This window comes from Trichechus manatus, unplaced genomic scaffold, assembly GCF_000243295.1.
Source record: "Trichechus manatus latirostris isolate Lorelei unplaced genomic scaffold, TriManLat1.0 scaffold00014, whole genome shotgun sequence".
Lineage (NCBI taxonomy): Eukaryota > Metazoa > Chordata > Mammalia > Sirenia > Trichechidae > Trichechus > Trichechus manatus.
In genome coordinates, this window is record NW_004443950.1 from 14,526,849 (window position 1) to 14,552,642 (window position 25,794).

Genomic DNA, 25,794 nt, shown 5'->3' on the forward strand with positions numbered 1-25,794 from the left:
TCACAGAAGGAAGTAGAAGTGCTGTATAGTCCCTCCCTCTTTTTCAAAAACAGATCTAAATTGCTAATTCTTACAAAAGAAAGAGAAGCTTAATAACCCCTTATTATTACTGCGTGTTCTCTATTACCCTAGATATCAAGAAACTGTGCCTGTATCATCATGTAATTTCAAAACTTATCTTTCAGACGACTGAATTGGTCTCTGAAAAGAAACTCTTCTTAAGGAGAAAGAATCTCAATGTTTCTTTCCTTTTAGTAACCTATTTATTGTTGTTGAATTAACCCTATTAAGTACTGTGATTGCTAAGTTATTTTGATTTGATTAGTCTTTTCCTCATATTTTTTACTGGTTCTTTTTTATTTTCATATAAAATGCAAGTATCTTTTTTGGATAATAAAAATAATGCATATGTACTGTAAAAAAAAATCCAATAAGCAATAAAAAGTTCTTTAAAAATCACTCAATCCTGTAACTTCTAAGATAATCACTGTTAATATTTTGATGTATGTCCTTTCAGAGTTGTTTCTACATATATAGATACAGTTTCATAATGTGCTTTTCTGTTTACTATATATTGTGAAATCATTCCTTGAGCATAAATATAAATCTAAAGCATCATCATTTATAGTATCTCTTACGGTTTTTCCGGTGTATAGATGTGCCATAGAATATTTAACAGTCTTCTGTTGGTGAATATTTAAGTAGCTTCCGTTTTTTTAAGTACCATAAACAAATCTTTATATATTTATCTACTTATTTTCTTAAGAAAAATTACTACAACTGAAACTATCTTTATTTAATGCAGCTTTTATTTTACAAGCTTATTTTTGTTTGAATAACCTGAAATTTACCAGTTTATGGATTTAATTTTTCATTTCTTTGTGAAAATGTTGCAGTAGGTTAGAGGAAAAATATTGCCGCCTTTAACTCCTTTTTCCAGGAAAATGCTAAGCAAAAAAACTGAAATTGTCTATTCAAGGGAATCTTTTATTTAGAAAGTTCCTTTTTGTATTACCAATTTTGAGATTGTTTAATGTTACTTTGAAGGCCCTTCACACGTTTACCTTTTCATTCATGTACCAAGTGTTCTTTGCCAGAAGATGTTTCCTTGGCTTCTTGTAGTCATTCATCTAACTGGCAAATTATTTTTAGAGAATACTCACCTCTTTATTCAAGGTACAAATTAGTTTCAGATTGTGTGAATACGTGGGGGAAGGATATGTAAATGCAGTTTGCATTTGGTTAATGCTTAAATTAACTGCATGTGTTTAAGGGCCTGCTTTTGAAAGTTCCTTTCTATCTTTAGCTGAAATGCATAATTCAGCATAAGGCATATGGTTATATTGATCACAGCTGAAGATATTAGCACAAAGGAGCTCTGAAAATTGTTTAGTTGAATTGTTCTCTGCACTCTGCTTATTAATGGTGTGCTGGAAGAACATAATTTCAAAAGAGTGAAATGTTATTTGATTTGAATACAATGCAGTTCAGCTTAACCTGCTTTTTGTCAAATCATAAGGTAAGGAGGTTATTTTTCATCTTGTACAGGGTGCTTTGATTTTTCATATTATAATTCAGCAAGTCTATTTCCTCTTTGAACTATAGGGTCTCGATATAGTTCAAGACCCAGAAGTTATATCCCCAATAAACAGTTTGATAAATATATATATAGTGGATAGTTCTATATAAAATTCAGTAGAGAGAAACTTACTGGTATTCAGGAATGTCTTGTTTTCCTGCTGATAACACACTAGTTTTAAAAATATCAGTGAAACAAGGACATCACTGTTGAAACAGAAATCAGTAAAGGATGGAAACGTTTGAATAAGTTTATACCTGTTAGCATATCATTCTTATGAACCATGCTCTGAAAATTTGAAAGGATAGAAAAACTGCGACATAAAAGTAATCAAAATACAGTGTGTCTGGATGAAGATGGAGCAGTCATGTCCTTTACTCTTTAGCTCACCTTACCAAAAACCCTTTGCCCTCGAGTCGATTTCAACTCATAGTGACCCCACAGGACAGAGTAGAAGTGCCCCATAGGGTTTCCAAGGCCGTAATCTTTATGGAGGAGCCCTTGTGGTGCAGTGGTTAAGAGCTCAGCTGCTAACCAAAAGGTTGGCAGTTTGAATCCACAAGCCACTCCTTGGAAACCCAATGGGGCACTTCTACTCTGTCCTGTAGAGTCACTATGAGTCGGAATCGACTAGACAGCAACAGGTTTAAGTTGTGTGTGTGTGTGTGTGTGTGTGTGTGTGTGTACCCTAGGATCACAAATTATTTTACTTTTTAGTTTGCCAGGAAAATATGTGACATTAAAAACATCCAAATTTAATCCATTTTTTTCTTAACTGTGTAATTTTAACATTTTTACTTGTATGTAATATTTATATCTTGGGAACACAAAGCATTATAAAAGTCAGAAACATATTTTTGTATAAAATACAGTCAGTGTTTGAATGTATTTATGTAAAAGAATTCTTGGCAAATGTGTTGATTTATTTTAGTTTTTTTAAGAAAAGGAAACAAAAACGTACAACTTGGATTGAGGACTTATGACAAACATAAATCTTTGAAACTTGGATGAAATTAGTGGAGACACTTTGGATGATATGGTTTAGAGTTGGTCCACAGGGAGCCAGCAAAGGAGGATGCTTGACCACCACAATGAATGCTAGCAAAGAGTACACTTAAGAACATGAGACTAAAGAATGCAGTAGATTTGTTAGTTAGCTGTTATGCTTTTTTTAAAAAAGTTAAACATGTTTGATACCCGTTAAACCCATTGCCCTCGAGTTGTTTCTGACTCATAGAACCCTATAGGACATGTAGAACTACTCCATAGGGTTTCCAAGAAGTGGTTGGTGAATTCAAACTGCCAACCTTTTGGTTAGCAGCTGAGCTGTTAACCACTGTGCCACCAACCAAAAACCAAACCCATCACCGTCGAGTCAATTCCGACTCATAGCGACCCTATAGAACAGAGTAGAACTACCCCGTAGGGTTTCCAAGGAGCAGCTGGTGGATTCAAACTGTCGACCTTTTAGAAAATGGTCTCTGTTTAGATTTGCTGTCTTCAATACTCTACACTCCTGTTAGTTGATCATGACAAGTGAGTGCCTAGGCCAATGTAGCCCATCTTCGTTCCTTAATAATAGCTCTAAGTTTATGTCCTGCTAATTAATAGCGTGAACTCAGTGAATAAAGAGCAGGCATGAATTATTACTACCATATATCGGTCAAGAATCCATGTCTGTCTACCTGTCGTAACAGATTGGCTATAAGTATGGTTGATTGAAATTATGGAATCAGAGTTTAATTAGCAGAGATTTAATTAGCAGAGAAATAATCTGGTTTTAATACAAAGATTTCATGCTAAATTAGGAAAAGAAAATTGAAGGAAGCTAATTAGAAAACTAAAAGACAAAATTTCTGTTTGCATGTCTTTCAGGACCCTTAATAAGTAAGTAAAAATCCTAGATTTAGAAACATATTTTCTTATTTTACATAGAATCTTCCTTTGAAGTTCCAGAGGCCACAATTTCCTGATATTAATACTATGAGTTTAAGTCTTAAGTTTTTGATAAGCAAGTGAGTCATATGGTAGACACATGATAGCATTCCTTCGTTTCTCATTCCCCTGCTGCCTTTGTCTAGGTGCTAGCTCAGTTTCCTTTCTGACCAGAACAACACTAGATCAAGCTTGGTGTGTATCAGGAATTAATTCAAAATGTGTCCTTACACCTAATTCTTACTTATCTTTTTAAATGTGTGGACTGTGTTTTTAAGACCGAAATGAAAAACTCATTCAAGAGAATAGAGAACTGCAGTTACAGTATCTGGAACAAAAGCAACAACTTGATGAACTTAAAAACCGCGTGAAGGTCTTCAACAAGGTAAACTCTTTTCTTACTTAGGAAATAAACTCAAAATTTTTATCTAAATATTTTAGAAAACTGTACTACAGAGCAAAAGAATACAAATAATATTACTTAGTTTATTAATTTATGGTATCAGGCAGCTTGTGTTCCGATTAGTTGGCATGTCTCTGGTACTTTCCATTAATATCTGCGAGCTTTTGCTTATTCTCTCTACTGCAGGAGAGTGATATTAATGCTGATGAATTGAGTGAAGCACTCCTGCTTATAAAGGTAACTTTCTGAACTTCACCATGAATTTCATGTCAGCATATAACTGTTTCAGTGTAATGAGGACTCCTATCTGTAACCTTTATACTTGGAGAGAGTATTATTTGTGCGTCTTCTGAAACTTGGTGCGTCTTTATTTATATGCATGTATGTCACTTTCAACTCTACTAAGACTCAGGAAAGTGGTCAGGTGACATTTAGTTACAGCATATACCTATTTCATAATGACATCAAAATTACATTAAAATAGACGTCAAAACTCATATGTAGAGCACTTTTTCTAACCGTAATAAACATTTTACTTTTATGTGCCTCACTTTAAAACTGATCGACCATTTTCTGTCTTATGAAACCTTGGTGCACCCTATTATCTTAAGTAAAATATTGAATTATAAATGTAACAAGAAGATACCTTCTAGATCCAGGATATTTATAAGAAGACACACACACAAACACACACACAAATACACACAAATACATTTCTTTCCTTTCACATTGCAATGTAGATTTTAATCAAATGAAATAGAAATAAATGTAGATTCTTTTTACATGTCAAGAAATTTTTTTTTTCTGTAATTGTTCCAAATGTCTATCCAAATATATTTTCCTTATCAGGACTGCTTTATTCTTCATGGAAAAAAGTGGAAATACATCTGTTTTCAATTAATGATCTTTCCGTGCTATATCTATATTAATTCACATGATTGCGTTTTAGAAATTCCTATTTCACTAATAAAATATACTTTTGTTTTAGGCTCAAAAAGAGCAAAAAAATGGAGACCTTTCATTTTTAGACAAAGTAGACAATAAAGGTAACAAAGATCTAGAACGTTCCCTGAGAGAGCTGCAAGCAACTCATGCAGAAACTGTGCAAGAACTTGAGAAGACAAGAAACATGTTGATTATGCAACATAAAATTAATAAGGATTATCAGGTAATGTAATACACTGAATCAGAAGAGTAGATCTCATAATATTCTACTGATGGTTTACTTTTCTAAGAAGTATCATGTATTATCATTTAGTATAGTCTATATTACCATATCCCTGGGATTTAGCCTCGTAACAAGATAAATAGTTTAAAAAGAAACGTTTTTGTTTTCAGTCTCTGATTTTAGGGAGCTAAGAGTGGCAATGAACTCATTTTTATTGGTGTTAGCACATTCTGCAAATGGGTTGTAGTTATCCTAAAGGCCTGCCACAACCATGTATTATATTAGTTTTTGGTTTTGGGTTTTTTTTTTTTAATTTTACAGTGTTTTAGGTGGAATTTACAGTGTAAATTAGTTTCTCATTCAAAAATTTATACACAAATTATTTTTCTGACATCGGTTGCAGTCCCTGCAATGTGTCAGCACTCTCCTCCTTTCCTTTTCTGTCTTGGGTTCTCTATGTCCATTTGTCCAGTTTTCCTGTCCCTTCCTGCCTTCTCGTCTTTGCTTTTGGGCAAATGTTGCCGACTTGGTCTCATATACTTGATTAAAATAAGAAGCACGTTCCTCACATGTATTATTGTTTGTTTTATAGACTTGTCTAATCTTTCACTGAAAGATGGACTTTGGGAGTGGCTTCAGTTCTGAGTAGCAGATTATTCAGGGTCCGTAGTCTCAGCGGTTCTTCCAGTCTCTGTCAGACCAGTGAGTCTGGTCTTTTTTTGTGAATTTTGTTCTACATTTTTCTTTTGCTCTGTCTGGCACCTTCTGTTGTGATCCCTGTCAGAGTGGTCGGTGGTGGTAGTCAGGCACCAGCTAGTTCTTCTGGCCTCAGGCTGGTAGAGGCTGTGGTTCATGTGGTCCATTAGTCCTTTGGACTAATGTTTTCCTTGTGTCTTTGGTTTTTTACATTCTCCTTTGCTCCGAATGTGGTGGGGCCAGTAGATGTGTTTTAGATGGCCTCTCACAAGCTTTTAAGACCCCAGATGCTACTCAGCAAAGTAGGATGTAGAACATTTTCTTTATGAACTATGTTACGCCAGTTGACCTAGATGTCCCCCAAGACCATGGTCCTCAGCCCTCAGCCCCAGTAACTCGGTCCCTCAAGGTGTTTGGATGTGTCTAGGAAGCTTCTATAGCTTTGCCTTGGTCAAATTGTGCTGACTTCCCCCATATTGTATGTTGTCTTTCCCTTCACCAAAGTTAATGCTTGTCTACTGTCTAGTTAGTGATTTCCCCTCCCTACCTGTCTCCTCATCGTAACCATCAAAGATTGTTTTTTTTCTCTGTGTAAACCTTTTCTTGGGTTTTTGTAATAGTGGTCTCATACAATATTTATAAACAAAGATTCACTCCGCATAACGCCTTCCACATTCATCCATGTTGTGAGATGTTTCAAGGATTCATCATTGCTCTTTATCATTACATAATATGCCATTTTATGTATGTACCGTATTTTGTTTATCCATTCATCAGTTGATGGGTACTTAGGTTATTTCCATCTTCTTGCTATTATGAGTCATGCGGCAATGAACATGGGTGTGCATATGTCTAGTCAAGTGATGGCTCTTATTCCTAGGGTATATTCCTAGGAATGGGATTGCCGGATTGTATGGTATTTCTGCTTTTTAAGGAAGCGCCATATCGTTTTCCATAGTAGTTGTACCATTTTACCTTCCTAGCAACAATCTGTAAGAGTTCCAGTCTCCCTGCAACCTCTCCAACATTTGTTATGTTCTGTTTTTTGATTCATGCCGGTAATGTTGGGGTGAGATGGTATCTCATTGTAGTTTTGATTTGCAGTTCTCCAATGGCTCATGATCACGAGCATTTCCTCGTGTGTTTGTTCGCTGCCTGAATGTCTTCTTTGGTGAAGTGTCTGTTCATATCCTTTGCCCATTTTTTAATTGAATTATTTGTCTTTTTGGTATTGAAGTGTTGAAGTATTCTATAGATTTTAGAGATACAGACCCTTGTCAGGTATGTCGTAGCCAAAAATTTTTTCCCAGCCTAGATTCTTTTTACTCTTTGGGTGAAGTCTTTTGATGAGCATAAGTGTGTAATTTTTAGGAGCTCCCAGTTATCTAGTTTATCTTCTGGTATTCGTGCATTGTTAGTTATGGTTTGTATTCTATTTATGCCATATATTAGGACCCCTAGCACTTCCCTACTTTTTATTCCATGATCTTTATCATTTTAGGTTTTATATTTAGACCTTTGATCCATTTTCAGTTAGATTTTGTGTATAGTGTGAGGTATGGGTCCTGTTTCTTTTTTTTTTTGCAGATGGACATCCAGTTTTGCCACCATTTGTTAAAAAGACTTTCTCCCTCCACCCACCCCACCCCCCCATCTAATGGATTTTGGTCCTTTGCCAAAGATCAACTGACCATAAGTGGATGGATTTACATCTGGGTTCTCAATTCTGTTCTGTTGGTCTGTGTTTCTGTCGTTGTACCAGTACCAGGCTGTTTTGACTAACGTGGCTGTATAGTAGGTTCTGAGATAATGTATTAGCTTTTAATGAAAGGAAAAATCATCTTCATAAAAACGAATCCAGAGTTTTTCTTTTTTTTTTTTGCTTTTTTTTAAATTTTTAGTTTTACTTGATCTATGAACATTGCCAAGCATAATTTTCTATACTGTAAGCTATTTGAGGTCAGGACACTATGGTTTACAGCTCTTGGTATTCCCAGGGTCTAGAAAATGCCTAAATCATATTAGCCTTGAAAAATGAAAATGGAACGAATCATAGACATTGAAATTTGTTGTCTCTTATTTTTTAGATGGAAGTTGAGGTAGTGACCCAGAAAATGGAAAATTTACAGCAAGATTGTGAACTCAAAGTGGAACAGTATGTTCATCTTCTTGATATCAGGGCAGCACGCATCCAGAAATTAGAAGGTACAATGTGCACAGTTCTTTGTCCACAGTAACCAAAGCAATGGATTTTATAACAGTTGAAAATATCCAAATCTATACTCACAACTTCTTTTTACTCTATTTTTCCCCAATTCATAGTTATAATAATAATATACCAGAAAGACTTTTTTTTTTCCTGCTTCTTTTCTGCTTAAGAATTTTTAGTAATTGCCTACTGCTTTTTTAATTCAGCGTTGCAGTCATGATTTCAGAGTACTTCATACAGTACCACAGACCCAAATTTACCACTTCATTTCTAATTTCACTTGTAAGCAACATATGCATCTCAGCCAAACTGGTAGGCTTACTCTTTGTCAGATTCATCTTTCTTGGTCCTACCGCCATGCCTTTGTTCATGCTGATTTTCCACCTGAACCTCCTTTCTCCCCTGACTACTAAGATATACCCTTCTCTGCTTCAAAATCTAACTCAACACACCCAGTCCCAGGAAGCTGGCTTTGATCACTTCCAGCCATTCGTCTGCTTGAAATGCCCTTTCGGTGATTTTCAGACTTTAGCAAGCATGAAGATCACCTGGGGAATTGGTTGAAAGCATAGCACCCTGAGTCCTAACCCTAGAGATCCTGGGGTTGTGATTTTGTATATTGAACAGTAACACCAAGCAATCAAGGTGCATGTTCAAGACTATATTTTGAAAAATCTACCTTCGCAGTTTATCCTCCATATTGAGTAAATATATGTTTGGAAATTATATTATATAAGTGCTCTTCAGTTGTTAGAGTTTTACCTGTTGTCTGTGACTACAGTATAAGTTCCACAATTATAAGTACTTCGTCTGTTGTGCCCCCTGCCATACAATACTTAAGTCAGTGATCTATGCTGGCAGTAATTTTATACTCTTAAAAGTTATTAAAGACCCCAAAAAAGCTTTTGTTTATATCATTTATACTGATGGGTATTTATCATATTAGAAATTGAAACTGAAAAATTTTTTTAAAACCTACCTTAATTCATACGAAAATAATAATAATCAATCCACTACAAGTTAACATACCAAACCAAAAACAAAACCCATTGCCACTGAGTCAATTCCGACTCATAGTGACCCTGTAGGACAGAGTAGAACTGCCCCATAGGGTTTCCAAGGAGCGGCTGGTGGATTCAAACTGCTGACCTTTTGGTTAGCAGCCAAGCTCTTAACCACTGCACCACCAGGGCTCCACAAGTTAACATACATAATAGTATTTATGAAAAATAACTGTATTTTCAAAAAAAAAGAAGAGTTGTATTATTTTATAATTTTGCAAATCTTTAGTGTCTAGTTTAATAAAAGAGCTAAATTTTTATATCTGCTTCTTCATTGAGTCTGTTGTGATATCACACATCTGGAAAATTCCGTTGAACATTTATGAGAGCATAAGAGTGAAAAGTCAGATAATGTCTTAGTATAGGAGAATAGTTTTGACCTCACAGACCTGCAAAAGGGCTTCAGGGACCCTCAAGTGACCCCATACCACACTTTGAGAACCACTGCTTTATGTAGAAGGGCTCTATAAATATGTCTACTTGACTGAACAGGGTTTTCCAAAAATCAAGGACCAGTGTGTGATTTCATTCGAAGTAGTACTCAATAAAAATTTGCTGAGTGGAATTTTCTTGAATTAAAAAGGAGGTTAATTTTCATTCCTTTCAAGTCTTACTAAATCGTTACTAATATATTTTACCTATCCCATAAATTCAGTGATTCATTCTACAAACATGATCAAGCTCTTAGTGTGTCCTAAGCAAAGTGCTAGGTATTGAGTATACAAATAAGAACAAAGCTGAGGCACCACACTCAAGGAACTTCAATCTAGTACATGATGTGCACAAGTGAAAAGATAGTTGCACTTTACTATGGAGAGTGTGAAGCTAGGAAAATGTAAAAGGTATCAAGGAAACATTGAGAGAATGCCTATTTATACCTGAAGATTCAGGGAACACTTCACACAGTAGGTGTGGAGTCTTTGAAGATGCCAAAATTCACCAGCAAGTAAAAGCAATAAAAGACATTCCAGGCAGTAAGTGAGGCAAGTAGAAATGCCTGAGTGTGAAGAATTGTGGTACAATTGAAAAACTGCACATGGGGCCATCTGATCGGAACCCAGGATTAGTAAAGGCAGGAGAGCCTGGAGGTAAGACTGGAAAGAACCAGATCATGAAGGCCCAGTAGGCCACCTTGAAGATTGGAGACCCACTGAGGGATTTTTAAGGTATGGAATGATAAACCCAGAATTGCAATTTAGATTATGTTACTGGTATTGTGAAGAATGGGTAAGATTTGAAGGAAGGAAGCAGATTGGATTCCATAATAATCTAGGTAGTAAACACTAGGAGTATAAATGAGGTAGCATCAGTGGAGATGGAGAGGACAGGGACAAATCTGATAAAGACCTAGGAAATAGTGTTAAATAGTACTGACTCTATAGATTTGGGGAGAGTAAAACCAAAAGAGGAATCTAGGATGACTCTCTGGTATCTAGCTTGGGCAACTAGACGAATGGTAACACCATCACTTGAGATTTAAAGTACAGGAATAACTAGAAGACGAGAGGATGCATTCTGTTTTGGTTATGTCGAGTTTGGCTTGCCTAGGGGGTATCTGGAGCCCTGTTGGTGCAGTGGTTAGGAGCTCAGGCTGCTAACCAGAAGATTATCCGTTCGAATCTACCAGCCACTCCTTGGAAACTGTATGGGGCAATGCTACTCTGTCCTATAGGGTGGCTATTAGTCGGGTTTGGTTTTTGTTTGTTTGTTTGTATTTTAGGGGATATCTAGATAGAGGTGTTCAGCAAACCATTAGATATATGGTTCTGGGATTCAGGAAAAAATATGAATTAAAAATAGAAATATAGGACCATATGAACCATAACCTCCACCAGCCTGAGGCCAGAAGAACTAGATAGCACCCAGCTACCACCACCAACTGCTGTGACAGGAATCACAATAGACGGCCCCAAACAGAGTGAGAAAAGAATGTAGAACAAAATTCAAATTCACAAAAAAGACCAGACTTACTTGTCTGACAGAGACTAGAAGAACCCCTGAGACGGTGGACCCTGGATGCCCTGCTAACTCAGAACTGAAGCAACTCCCGAAGTCTACCTTTCAGCCAAAGATTAGACAGGCCTATAAAACAAACAATAATACATGTGAGGAATGTGCTTCTTATTTCAATCAAATATATAAGACCAAATGGGCAACACTTGCCCAAAAGCAAAGATGAGAAGGCAGGAAGGGACAGGAAAACTGGACAAATGGACACTGAGAACCCAGGGTGGAAAGGGAAAGGGGGAGAGTGCGGACACACTGCAGGGATTGCAACCAACGTCAGAAAACAATTTGTGTATAAATTTTTGAATGAGAAACTAATTTGCACTGTAAACTTTCACCTAAAACACAATAAAATGAAAAAAAAAATGAAGTCTTCAGCATATTCATAGTAGCAGAAGTCATAAAAGTGAATGAGATCACCCATGAGAACATGTAGACTAAGAGGATTAAAAACAGCCCAGCAGACTAGCCCAGAAAGAGAAACCCTTGAAGGATGAAAAAAGAGGTAGGAGGAGAAGCAGGGGGAGATGAGGTCACAGAAGCCAAGGTAGAACAGAAGTTTACAAATGAGAAAGTGGTCATCAGTGTCAAATAAAGTGAAGAAATCAAGTGATGTAGGGACCACAGTCCATTGGATCTAGCAATTAATGGGTTTTTGCAGGCCCTTTTTGGAATAGTTTCACAAAAACAGTAAGGCAGATGCTGTTTGCAGATTGAAACGTGTCTGTTTAGATGAGGAGTCGGAGACACAAGTATACATTACTCTTTCTAGAAATTTGGGTCTAACATGGGGGAAAGTGTATCTAGAAAGGGATATATCTTTTATTTAAAAAGCTTTATAGAGGTCTAGTTAACATTCTTTTAACTGCACATGTTTAAACTGTACAATTTCATTGGTTTTGGCATATGTATACACCTGTGAAACAACTCGGGTGCTAAACAAAAGGTCAGCAGTTCAATTCCACCAGCCACTCCTTGGAAACCGTATGAGGCATTTCTACTCTGTCCTGTAGAGTCGCTAGGAGTTGGAACCAGTTCAACAGCACCTAACAACAACATCACCCTCAAAAGTAGAAAAGGATATATCTTAATATGCTGAAGGGTAGGAGCCAGTGGAAAGAGAAACTGACTTTATAAGAGAAAAGATAATGGAAAGAACAGAGGCTGAGGAGTAGGTAAATATCCAAATATTTACCTCAGCTGTTCATTCAAAGGCCTTTTTTCTTTTCCCTTTTCCTTAGTTTAGGAGTATATTACAACTTACGTTGTTAAATAATGTCTAAATAAATGATAGATTTCTGTATAGTACAGTATTGTGTACAGAAAAGTAGTGTGTGGTCATAGAATTTAAGATTGAGACTGTTCACAAAAAGTACTCTTGCAGACTTCCTACCACTTCAAAAGCCAGTTTGTATCTTCATATGTCAATATTTAAAAATCTCTAAACTGTTCATCTTCTCTTGCAGCTCAATTAAAGGATATTGCCTATGGCACCAAGCAGTACAAATTTAAACCAGAAATCATGCCAGATGACTCTGTTGATGAATTTGATGAAACCATCCACTTAGAACGAGGCGAAAATCTATTTGAAATCCATATCAGCAAAGTAACCTTTTCTTCTGAAGTTTTCCAGGCATCTGGCGATAAAGAGCCCGTCACTTTCTGTACCTATGCTTTCTATGATTTTGAACTACAGACAACTCCCATAGTACGAGGCCTTCACCCAGAATATAACTTTACTTCTCAGTATCTTGTCCATGTTAATGACTTATTTTTGCAATACATTCAGAAGAATTCTATCACTCTTGAGGTCTACCAAGCCTACAGCACAGATTATGAAACAATTGCAGCATGTCAGTTGAGATTCCATGAAATTCTAGAAAAAAGTGGTCGAATATTTTGCACAGCAAGTTTGGTTGGTAAGTACAGTCATAAGATTTTGATCTTTGAATTACTAATCTGGCTTATATATTAATATGACGTTCTACATTAGTGTCTTCTCTTACATATTAAAAGTGCCTGTAGGGTAAAGACAGCATTCTCTAATTTAGCTGCCCATAATTGAGTGGGTTCTCTTAAATGTCATTGATGATTGTTAGTACAATGGCTGTTTTTTTTTTTTTTATTATTGTGGTAAAACATATATATAAAACCAAAAAAAAATGCCATTTTAATCATTTTTAAGTGTGCAATTCAGTGGTGTTAATTATATTCACCATCTTGTGCAACTATCACCACTATTTCCAAAAATTTTTCATCACCCCAAACAAAAACTAAGTACCCCTTCAACAATAACTGTCCCTTCCCCCCCCTTCTGTCCCTAGTAACCACTAATAAACTTTCGTCTCTGTGCAGTTGCCTGGTCTATATAAGTGGGATCATGTGATATTTGTTCTTTTGTGTCTGACTTACTTCACTTAGCATGTTTTCGGGGTTCATCTATGTTGTAGCGTATATCAGAATTTCATTTTTCTTTATGGCTGAATAATATTCCATTGTATGGATATGCCACATTTTGTTTATCTATTGCATCTGTTGATAGACACTTGGGTTGTTTCTGCTTTTTGGCTATTGTGAATAATAATGCTACAGCGAACATTGGTATACAAATATCTGTTTCAGTTCCTGCTTTCAAGTCATTTGGGTATATACCTAGGAGTGGAATTTCCCGGTCATACAGTAGCTCTATGTTTAAGTTTTTGAGTAACTGCCAAACTGTTTTCCACAGTGGCCGCGCCATTTTAAAATCTTACCAGCAATGGAAGAGTATTCCAATTTCTCCACATCCTTGCCAACACTTATTTTCAGTTCTTCTGATAATAGCTGTCATGGTTTGAATTATATCCCCCCAAAAATGTGTGTATCAATTTGGCTGTGCCGTGATTCCCAGAATTGTGTGGTTGGCCTCCATTTTGTGATTATAATTTTATGTTAAAGAGGATTAGGGTGGGGTTGTAACACCACCCTTAACCCGGATCACATCCCTGATCTAATGTAAAGGGAGTTTCCCTAGGGTGCGGCCTGCACCACCTTTTACCTTACAAGAGATAAAGGGAAAGGGAAGCAAGCAGAGAAGGGGGACTTCATACGACCAAGAAAGCAGTGCCAGGAGCAGAGCGTGTCCTTTGGACCCAGGATCCCTGCGCAGAGGAGCTCCTAGTCCAGGGAAACATTGATGAGAAGGCCGACAGAAAGAGAAAGGCTTCCCCTGGAGCTGACACCCTGAATTTGGACTTTTAGCCTACTTTACTCTAAGGAAATAAACTTCTCTTTGTTAAAGCCATCCACTTGTGGTATTTCTGCTATAGCAGCACTAGATGACTAAGACAATAGCCATCCTACTGGTGGTGAAGTGGTATCTCACTGTGGTTTTGATTTGTGTTTTCCTAATGGTTAATGACATTGAGCATCTTTTCATGTGCTTATTGTGCATTCGCATATCTTCTTTGGAGAAATGTCTATTCAAGTCCTTTGCCTTTTTTTAAATTGGATTGTTTATCTTTTTGTTGTAGAGTTGTAGAAGTTTTGTTATATAATATGGATATTAGACCCTTACCAATATACGGTTCCCAAATATTCTCTCCTGTTCCGTAGGTTGTCTCTTTAATTTCTTGATTTCAGAACCTACTGATGCACACAGGTTTTATTTTGATGAAATCTAATTTATCTGTTTTTTTCTTTTGTTGCTCGTGCCTTTCGTATCACAAAGGCTACTATTTTTTTAAAAATTTATAATTGCAAATGTTTATTTAACAAATTGATACCCTTGTCTGATTAAACATTAATTTTGGTACACTCACCAAATATTTTTTGAGAGTTTATCATGTTATCATTGTTCCTAGACACTAGAAAAACAAAATCAGGCGGAGCCTCTGCCCTTGTGAAACTTACCTTCTAGAGAGGAAGTTTGGCAATAAAACGTGTGTGTGTGTGTGTGTCTGTGTGTCTGTGTGTCTGTGTGTCTGTGTGTCTGTGTGTGAGAGAGAGAGAGAGAAATTAATCAAGACAAGAGGCTAGAGAGAGAGAGAGGAAAAGTTGCTAATTCAGGTAAAGGTTTCCCTGAGAGAGTGACATTGGTAAAGACCTGAATGCAGATCCATGCCAGGATCCAGTGGAAGAATGTTTCATGCAGAGGAAACAACAAAGCCAAAGACCTGAGGGTGGAACAAGCCTGACATGTTGGAAGAATAGCAAGATGGCCTGTGGCTAGAGCAGAGATCAGAGCAATAGGCAGAGACCCATTCATACTATAGAGCCTTGTAGGTCATGGTAAGGAGTTTGGATTTTTTTTTTTTTTTTTTTCCAGAATGATTAAAGTTAATGGAGAGTTTTGAGCAGAGAAGTAACATGATTGCACATAGATTTTAGAAAAATCACTCTTGCTGCTGTGGGTAGAATAGTCTCTAGGGGGCAAGAGGGAAAACAGGAGCATTAACAAGCTGTTGCATTAATCTGTGGGAAGATGATGGTGGCTTGAATTAAAATGGTAGTGAAAGTGGAAATGGGAAGTGGTCATATTCAGTACATATTTTCTTAACTCTTCCTTTAAGACTTGCTTATCAATTGAATGTAGGGTAATGAGGAAATATAGGAGGCAAGAATTTTTGGCTTGAGCAACTAGGAGAATGGTGATACCATTTGAGATGCTGAAGACTGGGAAAGGAACAAATCTGAGGAAGAAAATCATGAATTCTGTTTAGACAAGTTAAGATTGGCCTGCCTATTTGACATGCAAATGGAGATGTCAGGTTGTTGTTGTTGGTGATGGATTTTGACTCACAGCGATCCCATGTGACCGAGTAGAACTGCCCCATAGAGTTTTCTTGGCTGTAATCTTTACGGGAGCAGATCACCAGATCTTTCTCCCATGGAGCTGCTGGGTAAGTCCGAACCGCTGACCTTTAGATTAGCAGCCAAGGTAAGCAATAGGATATACAAGTCTGACAGCCAGCAATGGAGATATACAAGTGGAAGTCATTGACATATGGAATATATTTTAATCCTTGAGCCTAGATAATATCACACAGAGAGGGAGAAGAGAAGGTGACCAAGGACTGAGACTTGGTGTGTAGGGCAAACAACATGTAAGGGCATATTGCGTACAGTATATATTTGGCCTAGCTGTTTCGTTTTTCCTTCTACTTGTGGTATAGTAGAGAAGTGGGAAAGTGCCAAAGATTTATTGAAAGTTGAATTAGAATGTGAAATATATTTATAATTTGGGGGTTTCATACTGTATCTCTCAGACTACATTGAGTGCAACTTGGTAAAAAAAAAAAAAAGTACTGCAACATCAAAAGAATCTGTGGACTATTTGCTAAAATGTTTAGATTCTTCCTCATTTTCCAGAAGGCTGGAAATAGTATAAATTGGAATATCTCAAACATAGTTTGACATAGTTAATATAATAATATTTAACATACAGTGAAACTCAGACTTGCAGAAGTAACGATTTTCTTCATCTCTGTTATTTTCCAGTCACACATCATTTGTGTAAGTCATGTATTATTTTACTCAGTATAAAATTTTAGTTTTAATGCTTAATACCATTGATGTATTTTTGTTGGTATATATTTTAATTTATGGGACTGTTTTAACAGGGGGTTATGTATTGATTTGTAGGAGCTAAAGGAGACATCCCAAATTTTGGCACAGTGGAATACTGGTTCCGATTAAGAGTTCCAATGGATCAAGCAATTCGACTTTATCGAGAACGAGCAAAAGCTCTGGGATATATAACATCAAATTTTAAGGGACCAGAGAAAATGCAATGGGTAAGCTTGTTTGACTTTAAGACCCTTTTATGACACAAAAATTTTATATTTTTTTATATATCATGCTTTAAACTGAAACCATTGTCTTTCACAGCCACCATATGGGGTTTTTTAAAAAACTTTTTTAACTTTTTATTTTGAAATAATTATAGATTGACAGGAAGTCACAAAAATAGTACAGAGAGGTCCCCTGTACTGTTCTCTGAGTTGTAACATCTTACGTAGCTGTAGTTCAGTATGAAAACCAGGAGACTGACATCGGTACAATACTGTTAACTAGACTACAGACCTTATTCGGATTTCACCATGCACGTGTGTGTGTATGTGTATAGTGCTGTGCAGTTGCATGTATAGATTCATGTAACCATGTAACCACCACCGCAATCAAATACAGAACTGTTCCACCACCACAAAGGAACTCCCTGGTACTACCCAGGGCACTTAAAAATATAATTGCAATAAAATAGCAAACAATTTTTGTTACAATTTCTGCTGCTAAGGAAAGAAATGGCTATTCTTGGACTATCAGTTATTGTCCTTCTTTGAGTTCCTTCATGTTAGGTTTCTGAAACCCAAAGTAGAATGTAAAATAAATAAAATATTCTCTTACTGAGAATTGGGAGTTTAAATACAACTCTTCAGGGCAGCATTTCCCAAACTATGCTCCATGGAGTCTTTAATGGCTGTTATTTCCAAAAAGAGTCCCATGATCCAGTGAATGCAGAGAACACTGACTTGAGAAAAGTTAAATAAGATTCTTGACTTTAGGACTTCTCATGTGTAATGTGAATCTCAAAAGAAAGCATAAACTATGCACTTAAGTTGAGTGACAGGGATAGAATATAGGGGAAGCATTTTGGAATGTTTGCTCAAGTCATAACTATTTTACCCTCTTTCTCTTGGAACTTTCACACCTAGTCATAACTAATCATTCAGGAATATCCATCTGACCCCAGTTGGACCAATCAGATTCTGCCCCCTCTCAGATCAAGAGAAAGGATGCCTGAAACATGTAAAATTGGGACCTTTGGGTTAGCCATCTTCTAGCATGTTAACCACCAAAAGAAAGAAAATGGGTCTGGAGAGAGGATAATGAGCAAGCCTATAGAGAGAAATAGACACAAGACAGTAAATTCTGATGGTTTTCCAGTCCCACTACGTTTCTAAGACCCAAACACATTTCTGCTTCACAGTTCCATGAAATATTTCTATAGCCTTAAATTGAAGTCACTTTTTTGTTGTTTATGCTAGATAGAATTGGTTTCTATAACTTTCAGTTAAAGAACCTTGACTAAAAGGAGCCCTGGTGATGCAGTGGTTAAAGTGCTCGGCTGCTAACTGAAAGGACGACGATTTGAACCCACCAGTCACTCCATGAGAAAAAGATGTGGCAGTCTGCTTCCATAAAGATTTACAGCCTTAGAAACCCTATGGGGCAGTTGTACTCTGTCTTGTAGGATTGCTGAGTCAGAGTCGACTCGACGGCAGTGGGTTTGGTTTGGTTTTTTTGACTAACATTGATTCCCACACGTAAGAAACAATGGTACCCTTTTCCCAGAAACCATCTTTCAGGACTAGTATTCTTCAGAACACACTTTGGGAAATGGGCATTAAAAATAGGAAGACTAGATTATTTATTTAGTTTTGTGGTTTAAAGGTTTTCAGACTCCCAGTTTCTGTCTTGAATGAGTCACTTATTGGTGAAATTTCAGCCTTTGTGGTTAAATTTAAGGGGAGAAGAGGAGGGGATACTTTATAAATCATGCCACTCAGCCTTCTATAGCTGAGTGCAAACTAGCCCTGGGAAAGCCATATTATAATTCCCTTCTCAGGTTTCCCCTCACTACACCACCAGATGTCTCCGTGAAGGAAAGTAGCTATTTTTCCTTCTCCAATAAAATTCTCTAGAATCAGAAGTCCCAGATGCTCAATCCACATTCAGAAGTGCAGTGAAAGAAGGGTCCCTTTGTAGAAGGCAGAGAATTCTCCAACACTAAGCAAGACACTGAAATACCAACATTTTCTTTGTCCTGCACCATGTCAACTATTGTGAGTTTAACAGTTAGTCAGTGCAATTGTTTTCTAAAATATTTGTGTGTTGTCTACCTGAGTATTAGTTCCAAAAGAGGCCATAAAGTAGTTTCCAGCTCTGCCTAATAACTTCTTTTACTCATCTGTCTTCTGAAAAGTCTTCTCAATCCTAGCTTTTTATCCCCTCCAAGGTTTATCTCAGACTCTGTTCTCTTGTTCTGGTAGCATTTGGACTTTGTTATATAGCCTAAACTTGGCCTCAGGTATCTGCTTCCCTATACCCCAGCGGTTCAGAATAATGGCCAACCCAAGTACAACAAAATCATCTCTCTGGGCGGCCCCACCAAATTCATTGGATTCTCGCTTAAGAATGGGATATGATCAGAATCACTGGAAGGATTAGCTCTTGATAAAGTTATAAACTAGAGGACATTCATCTTTGGACCCGTCTGCTCACTTTACTCTTTAGTTATTGGATAGAATTTTTTAAAATCAGGATTAACTTTTTTTCTTGATTGTATTTGGTTATAGCACCAAACTCCAAATGTAGGCTCAGTCTTTCATGTTTGTTGCTACTAGCACAGGATCATCTGTTCATATATGTTCTAGAGAACATTGCTTTTGAATGAAAACCAAGAGTCTTAGTTACTGAGAAATTCACTGTGAAGTGAAAATACACAACTTTTGTACATTTATAAAATTATTTGCTTGGGGGGTTAGCACTGCTGTTTATCTTTTAATTGTATTATTACTATAATTTAAATATGTATGTTTTTCCAGTTAAGTCAACAAGCACCTAAAACTGCACAGCTCAGTTCTACAGATTCCACAGATGGCAACTTAAATGAACTTCACATTACAATAAGATGTTGCAACCACCTGCACTCCCGAGCAAGCCACCTGCAGCCATACCCATATGTTGTGTACAAGTTTTTTGATTTTGCAGACCATGATACAGCCATCATTCCCAGTAGCAATGATCCACAGTTTGATGATCATATGTGTTTCCCAGTGCCAATGAATGTGGATTTGGACCGATACCTTAAGTCAGAGTCTCTGAGTTTTTATGTGTTTGATGATAGTGATACCCAGGAGAATATTTACATAGGAAAAGTCAATGTGCCTTTAATTTCATTGGCACATGACAGGTGTATCTCAGGTAAGCCTATGTTCTTGAATCTATCATCTTGAAAAAACAAACCTAAATTATACCTCAGTGTTGTCAAAATGATTTGTTTATATCTAATATTCCTAACCATCGCAGATAATCTTGTAACTTTGGCCCCATAATACTACATTTTTTGAGTTATAGTTGCTATAGGAATTATAATATGCATCTTAATTTATCACAATCTACTTAAAATTAATACTAAATTCCATTAAAATATAGAAATTCTGCTCCAATATAATTCCATTTTCTACCCCTCCTTTGTGCTATTATTGTTATATTTATGTATATAGTATGCTGGCATATATTGTAAACCCAACAATACAGTGTTGTAATAATTGCTTTATATAAATCACCTAGTGATTTTTTAAATTTCAGTAACTGTTCCTTTCAGCTCCAGAATTTCTATTTCATTCTTTTTTATAATTTCTATCTCTTTATTACCATCCTCTGTTTGATAAGTTATTGTCATCATACTTTAATTCTTTAAGCATGATTTCTTTTAGTTCTTTGAACATACTTACAATAGCTGCTCTTAGGTCTTTGTCAATAAGTCTAACATTTAGGCCCCCCTCAGAGAGTTTCTGTTGACTAGTGTGTGTGTGTGTATGTGTGTGCATCACACTTTCCTGCTTCTTTGCATGCCTCATAATTTTTTTGTAGTTAAAAATTGGATATTTTGTTTGCTTTATTTTTACTTTTAAGCCTGCGTCAGCATAATTTAGTGGTCAGCCAATGATTGGTCAAAGGTTGTACATAAACATCTTGAGCCAGTAGGCTTCTACCTTTTGCCAGTTAGTCTATGTGTGGCTTGGGGAATGCATTCAAGTTCAGTCTGTCTCAGCTTTTATGTCTGCAGTCATAAGGCTTCTCATTCAGCCAGTTACAAGTAGCTTACTAGGGTCCTCTCCCGTTCCTCCTGAGCATGCACATAGCCTTCCAGATCACCAGTTATAAGTAGAATAGACTCTTATCAAGGCCAACTTTGAAAGTCTTGTGCCTGGATCTCCCTATTAAATTTTTGACTGGCCTTCTAATCTTTTGCTTCCCCCAACCAGTATTGAGACCTCAGGCTGGCTGTGATATTAGCCTTCCCTGATTTTTGCCACTGAAATTGGTATTGTTTTTAACAGTGCTCCTGGACTTGAAACTATGTACACTGTATTCCAAATAAAGTCAGCCTCCTCCAGCACAGGTCGCCAGTCCTCATAGCCTACCTCACCCTGATAAAACTTCTGCACCATGGAGCTGGGGGGAGAGAGGAGAGGATGAGAGCAGTCCCACAGACTCCCACTGTTCTTACTGAGATGCAGTAGATTTTCTTAAATAAATGTTCCAAGTAAAGGATACTTCTAAGCAAAAATTATGCTTGAAATATAGGTTTTTGTTATTTTTTTTTAGTCAGGGATTGTTTATACCTAAAAATCTAGTACAGTGATTATATTTTGTGACTCAATAGTATAGATTCAGCTAGGTGGTAGCTTTTGTTACTGCTGTGTGTTTTGTTTATTTTATGGAAACTTTTTACCATACTACTATGAATATGGAGTAATTTAAACAATAAAATATAATTATTATAATAGAATTATATAGAAATATAAAGACTACTTCAAATGTATGGATCATTTGAAATTTTAATATATTTTTCTTTAGAGACAAGCATCTTACAAGAATATTAAAATCAAAATGAAGGTTGATACTTGAGCTATGACCTAGATTATGTCTTAGAAGGAGGATAAGAATTCTGAATAATCTCTGAATTTAATTTCAGTGAATTAAAATATTTATAAATTAATTTTCTCATCGTTGAGTCGTATTACCTTTGAGGCCTTAACTTCTGAAAGCAGACGGCTTGAGAGATGAACCCATCACAGATTCTTTTGTCTTTATTTTATTCTCTAAGTCGTTTGAGTTGTGGCTAAAAGCCAAAATTATTTAAAAGTGGGCAGGTGGGCAGGGAATCAGTTCTCTTTGTTCTTCTTTAATTCTTATGGTAATAAAACTTCACTCTGGCATTAATTAAGATTATTTTGTAATTTGACAGGAATATTTGAGTTAACAGATCATAAAAAACATCCTGCAGGCACCATCCACGTTGTATTAAAATGGAAATTTGCTTACCTTCCACCAAGTGGATCAATAACAACTGAAGACTTAGGAAATTTCCCTCTCAGTGAAGAGCCAGAAGTTGTTCAGAGACTACCTCCAACATCCTCTGTTAGCACATTAGTTGTAGTAAGTAACAGTGACTTTCAATTTCCTATAAAATTTAGGAAATACCCCCCCCCCCAAAAAAAATAGCTGAAACATTATTTAAAATTTCATGTTCATCATACTCAGTTTGACCTATGGGTTTATCTTAGGCTCCAACACCTAAACCACGACAGCGTTTAACACCTGTAGATAAGAAGGTGTCATTTGTGGATATCTTGCCACGTCAGAGTTCTGTAAGTAGTAAAACTCAAAAAACTGATTTTTTTTTTCTGTAGCAAATATTTAAAATTATATAGGTATAGTATACTCTAATCTGATTTAAATGGAAACAGGTGAATAAAGTACTTGTTTTTCCTTTAAAATGTTAGCTTTGTAATTTAACACTTTGATCTCAACCACCCCTTAGTGCCTTATCTCTCTTCAGCTATTGTCCCATGTCTCTCCCCAGCTAACACCCCAATCTTCTGCTCCCATTTACCTCAGAAAAGTTCTTTAAATTGTGTCTCCCTTTCCTCACACTGTTTCTTTCTTGAACTCACTGTCAAGCTTTTATCCTCATTAAAACCACTCTTGCTAAGACCAGGATGACTTTCCTTTTGCATATCCAGCAGTCAGTTCTCAGTCCCCATCTAGTCTCCCAGTAGCATTTGACATAGTTGAATGAATACTTGCTCCCTCTTTTTTTTTTTTTTTATCGTGCTTTAAGTGAAAGTTTACAATTCAAGTTCGTTTCTCATACAAAAATTTATACACACATTGTTACGTGACCCTAGTTGCTCTCCCTATACGGTGACAGCACACTCCTCCTTTCCGCCCCGGATTTCCCGTGTCCAGTCAACCAGCTCCTGTCCCTTTCTCTCTTCTCATCTCGCCTCTGGACAGGACCTGCCTGTTTAGTCTCATGTATCTCCTTGAGCTAAGAAGCACACTCTTCATGTGTAACATTTTATGTCCCATAGTCTAGTCTAATCTTTGTCTGAAGAGTTGGCCTCAGAAATGTTTTTAGTTTTGTACTAACAAAGAGTCCAGGGGCCATGTCTTCCAAGGTCCCTCCAGTCTCAGTCAAACAATTAAGTCTGGTCTTTTTACTACAATTTGAGTTCTGCATCCCACTTTTCTCCTGCTCCATCAGGGACTCTGTTGTGTTCCCTGTCAGGGAGGTCGTTGGTGGTAGCCAGGCACCATCTAGTTCTTCTGGTCTCAGGCCCTTTCTGTTTCCTGGGCTAGTATTTTCCTTGTGTCTTTGACATTCTTAATTCTCCTTTGCTCTAGGTGGGTTGGGACCAATTGATGCATCTTAGATGGCTGCTCGCTAGCTTTTAAGATCCCAGACGCCACTCACCAAAGTAGGATGCAGAACATTTTCTTAGTAGAATTTGTTATGCCAGTTGACCTACATGTCCCCTGAAACCATGGTCCCAAGACCCCCGCCCCTGCTAATCTGTCCCTCCAAGTGTTTGGTTGTATTCAGGAAACTTCTTAGCTTTTGGTTTAGTCCAGTTGTGCTGACTTCCCCTGTATTGTGTGTTGTCCTTCCCTTCACCTAAGATAATTCTTGTCTTCTATCCAGTTAGTGAATACCCCCTCCCGCCCTCCCCACCTTTGTAACCATCAAAGAATGTTTTCTTCTGTGTTTAAACCTTTTCTTGAGTTCTTATAATAGTGGTTTTATACAATATTTGTCCTTTTGTGACTGACTAAATTCACTCAGCATAATGCCCTCCAGATTCCTCCACATTAGAAGATGTTTCACGGCTTCATCGTTGTTCTTTATCGTTGCATAGTATTCCATTGTGTGAATATACCATCATTTGTTTATCCATTCATCCGTTGATGGGCACTTAGGTTGTTCCCATCTTTCTGCTATCGTGAACAGTGCTGCAGTGAACATGGGTGTGCATAGATCTATTCGTGTGATAGCTCTTATTTCTCTAGGCTGGATCTTATGGTACTTCTATTTCTAGCTTTTTCAGGAAGTGCCAAATTGATTTCCAAAGTGGATGTACCATTTTACATTCCCACCAACAGTATATAAGTGTTCCAGTCTCTCCACAACCTCTGCAATACTTATTATTTTGTGTTTTTTGAGATTAATGCTAGCCTTGTTGGGCTGAAATGTTATCTCATTATAGTTTTGATTTGCATTTCTCTAATGGCTAATGATCCTGAGCATTTCCTCACCTGTCTGTTAGCTGCCTGAATATCTTCTTTGGTGAAGTACCTGTTTATATCCTTTGCCCAGTTTTTAATTGAGTTGTTTGTCTTTTTGTTGTTAAGGTTTTGCAGTATCTTATAGATTTTGGAGATTAGATGCTGATCAGATTTGCTGCAGCCAAAAAATTTTTCCCAGTCTGTAAGTTGTCTTTTTACTCTGTTGATGAAGTCTTTTGATGAGTGTAAGTGTTGGATTTTTAGGAGTTCCCAGTTATCTAATTTATCTTCTGGGTGTTTGTGCATTGTTACTTATGGTTCGTATTCTGTTTATACCATATATTGGGGTTCCTAGCATTGTCTCTATTTTTTCTTCCATGATCTTTATTGTTTTAGATTTTATATTTAGGTCTTTGATCCATTTTGAGTTAGTTTTTGTGCATGGTGTGAGGTATGGGTCTTGATTCATTTTTTTACAGATGGATATCCAGTTATGCCAGCACCATTTGTTAGAGACTGTCTTTTCCCCGATTAACAGACTTCGGGCCTTTGTCAAATATCAGCTGCTCATAGGTAATGAATTTATGTCTGGATTCTCAATTCTGTTCTACTGGTCTGTGTATCCATTGTTGTACCAGTACCAGGCTGTTTTGACTACTGTGGCAGTATAATAGGTTCTAAAATCAGGTAGTGTGAGGCCTCCCACTTTGTTCTTCTTCTGGAGTAATGCTTTACTTATCCGTGGCCTCTTCCCTTTCCATATGAAGTTAGTGATTTGTTTCTCCATCTCATTTAAAAACGCTGTTGGAATTTGGATCGGGATTGCATTGTATCTATAGATCACTTTGGGTAGAATTGACAGTTTTACAGGGTTGAGTCTTCCTATCCCTAAGCAAGATATGTTTTTCCACTTTTGCAGGACTCTTGGTTTCTTGCAGTAGCATCTTGTAGTTTTCTTTGTATAGGTCTTTTACATCTCTGGTTAGATTTATTCTTAAGTATTTTATCTTCTTTTTTTTTTAATTGTACTTCAGGTGAAGGTTTACAAAACAAATAGTTTCTCATGAAACGTTAGTACACGTATTGTTTTATGACATTGGTTAACAACCCCATGACATGTCAACCCTCTCCCTTCTCGACTTTTTTTTGTGTGAAAATATACATAGCCCAAGATACGCCATTTCAAAAATTTCTACATGCACAGTTCAGTGACATCAACTACGCTCTTCTAGTTGTGCTGCTACTCTCGCTCTAGATGAAGGTTGACAGAACAAAACAGTTTCTCACCAAGCAGTTAGTGCACATGTTGCCCTGTGACAATGGTTAACAACCTCACAACACATCAACACTATCCTTACTCAACCTTGGGTTCCCTATCACCAGCTTTCCTGTCCCCTT

General features: G+C 36.9%; 1 protein-coding gene across 3 annotated transcripts in view; it reads left to right on the forward strand.

Moving 5' to 3' along the window:
* RPGRIP1L (RPGRIP1 like) overlaps positions 1-25,794 on the forward strand; it is a 118,796-nt gene that overhangs the window by 43,960 nt on the left and 49,042 nt on the right. For all 3 annotated transcript variants that reach the window (XM_023726898.1, XM_023726901.1, XM_023726900.1), the window contains 9 exons: positions 3,793-3,899; positions 4,104-4,154; positions 4,906-5,085; positions 7,869-7,986; positions 12,525-12,977; positions 16,681-16,832; positions 19,644-20,022; positions 22,076-22,266; positions 22,395-22,478. In XM_023726898.1, coding sequence (XP_023582666.1) covers positions 3,793-3,899; positions 4,104-4,154; positions 4,906-5,085; positions 7,869-7,986; positions 12,525-12,977; positions 16,681-16,832; positions 19,644-20,022; positions 22,076-22,266; positions 22,395-22,478 — 1,715 coding nt within the window. The remainder of the gene's footprint in view (positions 1-3,792; positions 3,900-4,103; positions 4,155-4,905; positions 5,086-7,868; positions 7,987-12,524; positions 12,978-16,680; positions 16,833-19,643; positions 20,023-22,075; positions 22,267-22,394; positions 22,479-25,794) is intronic.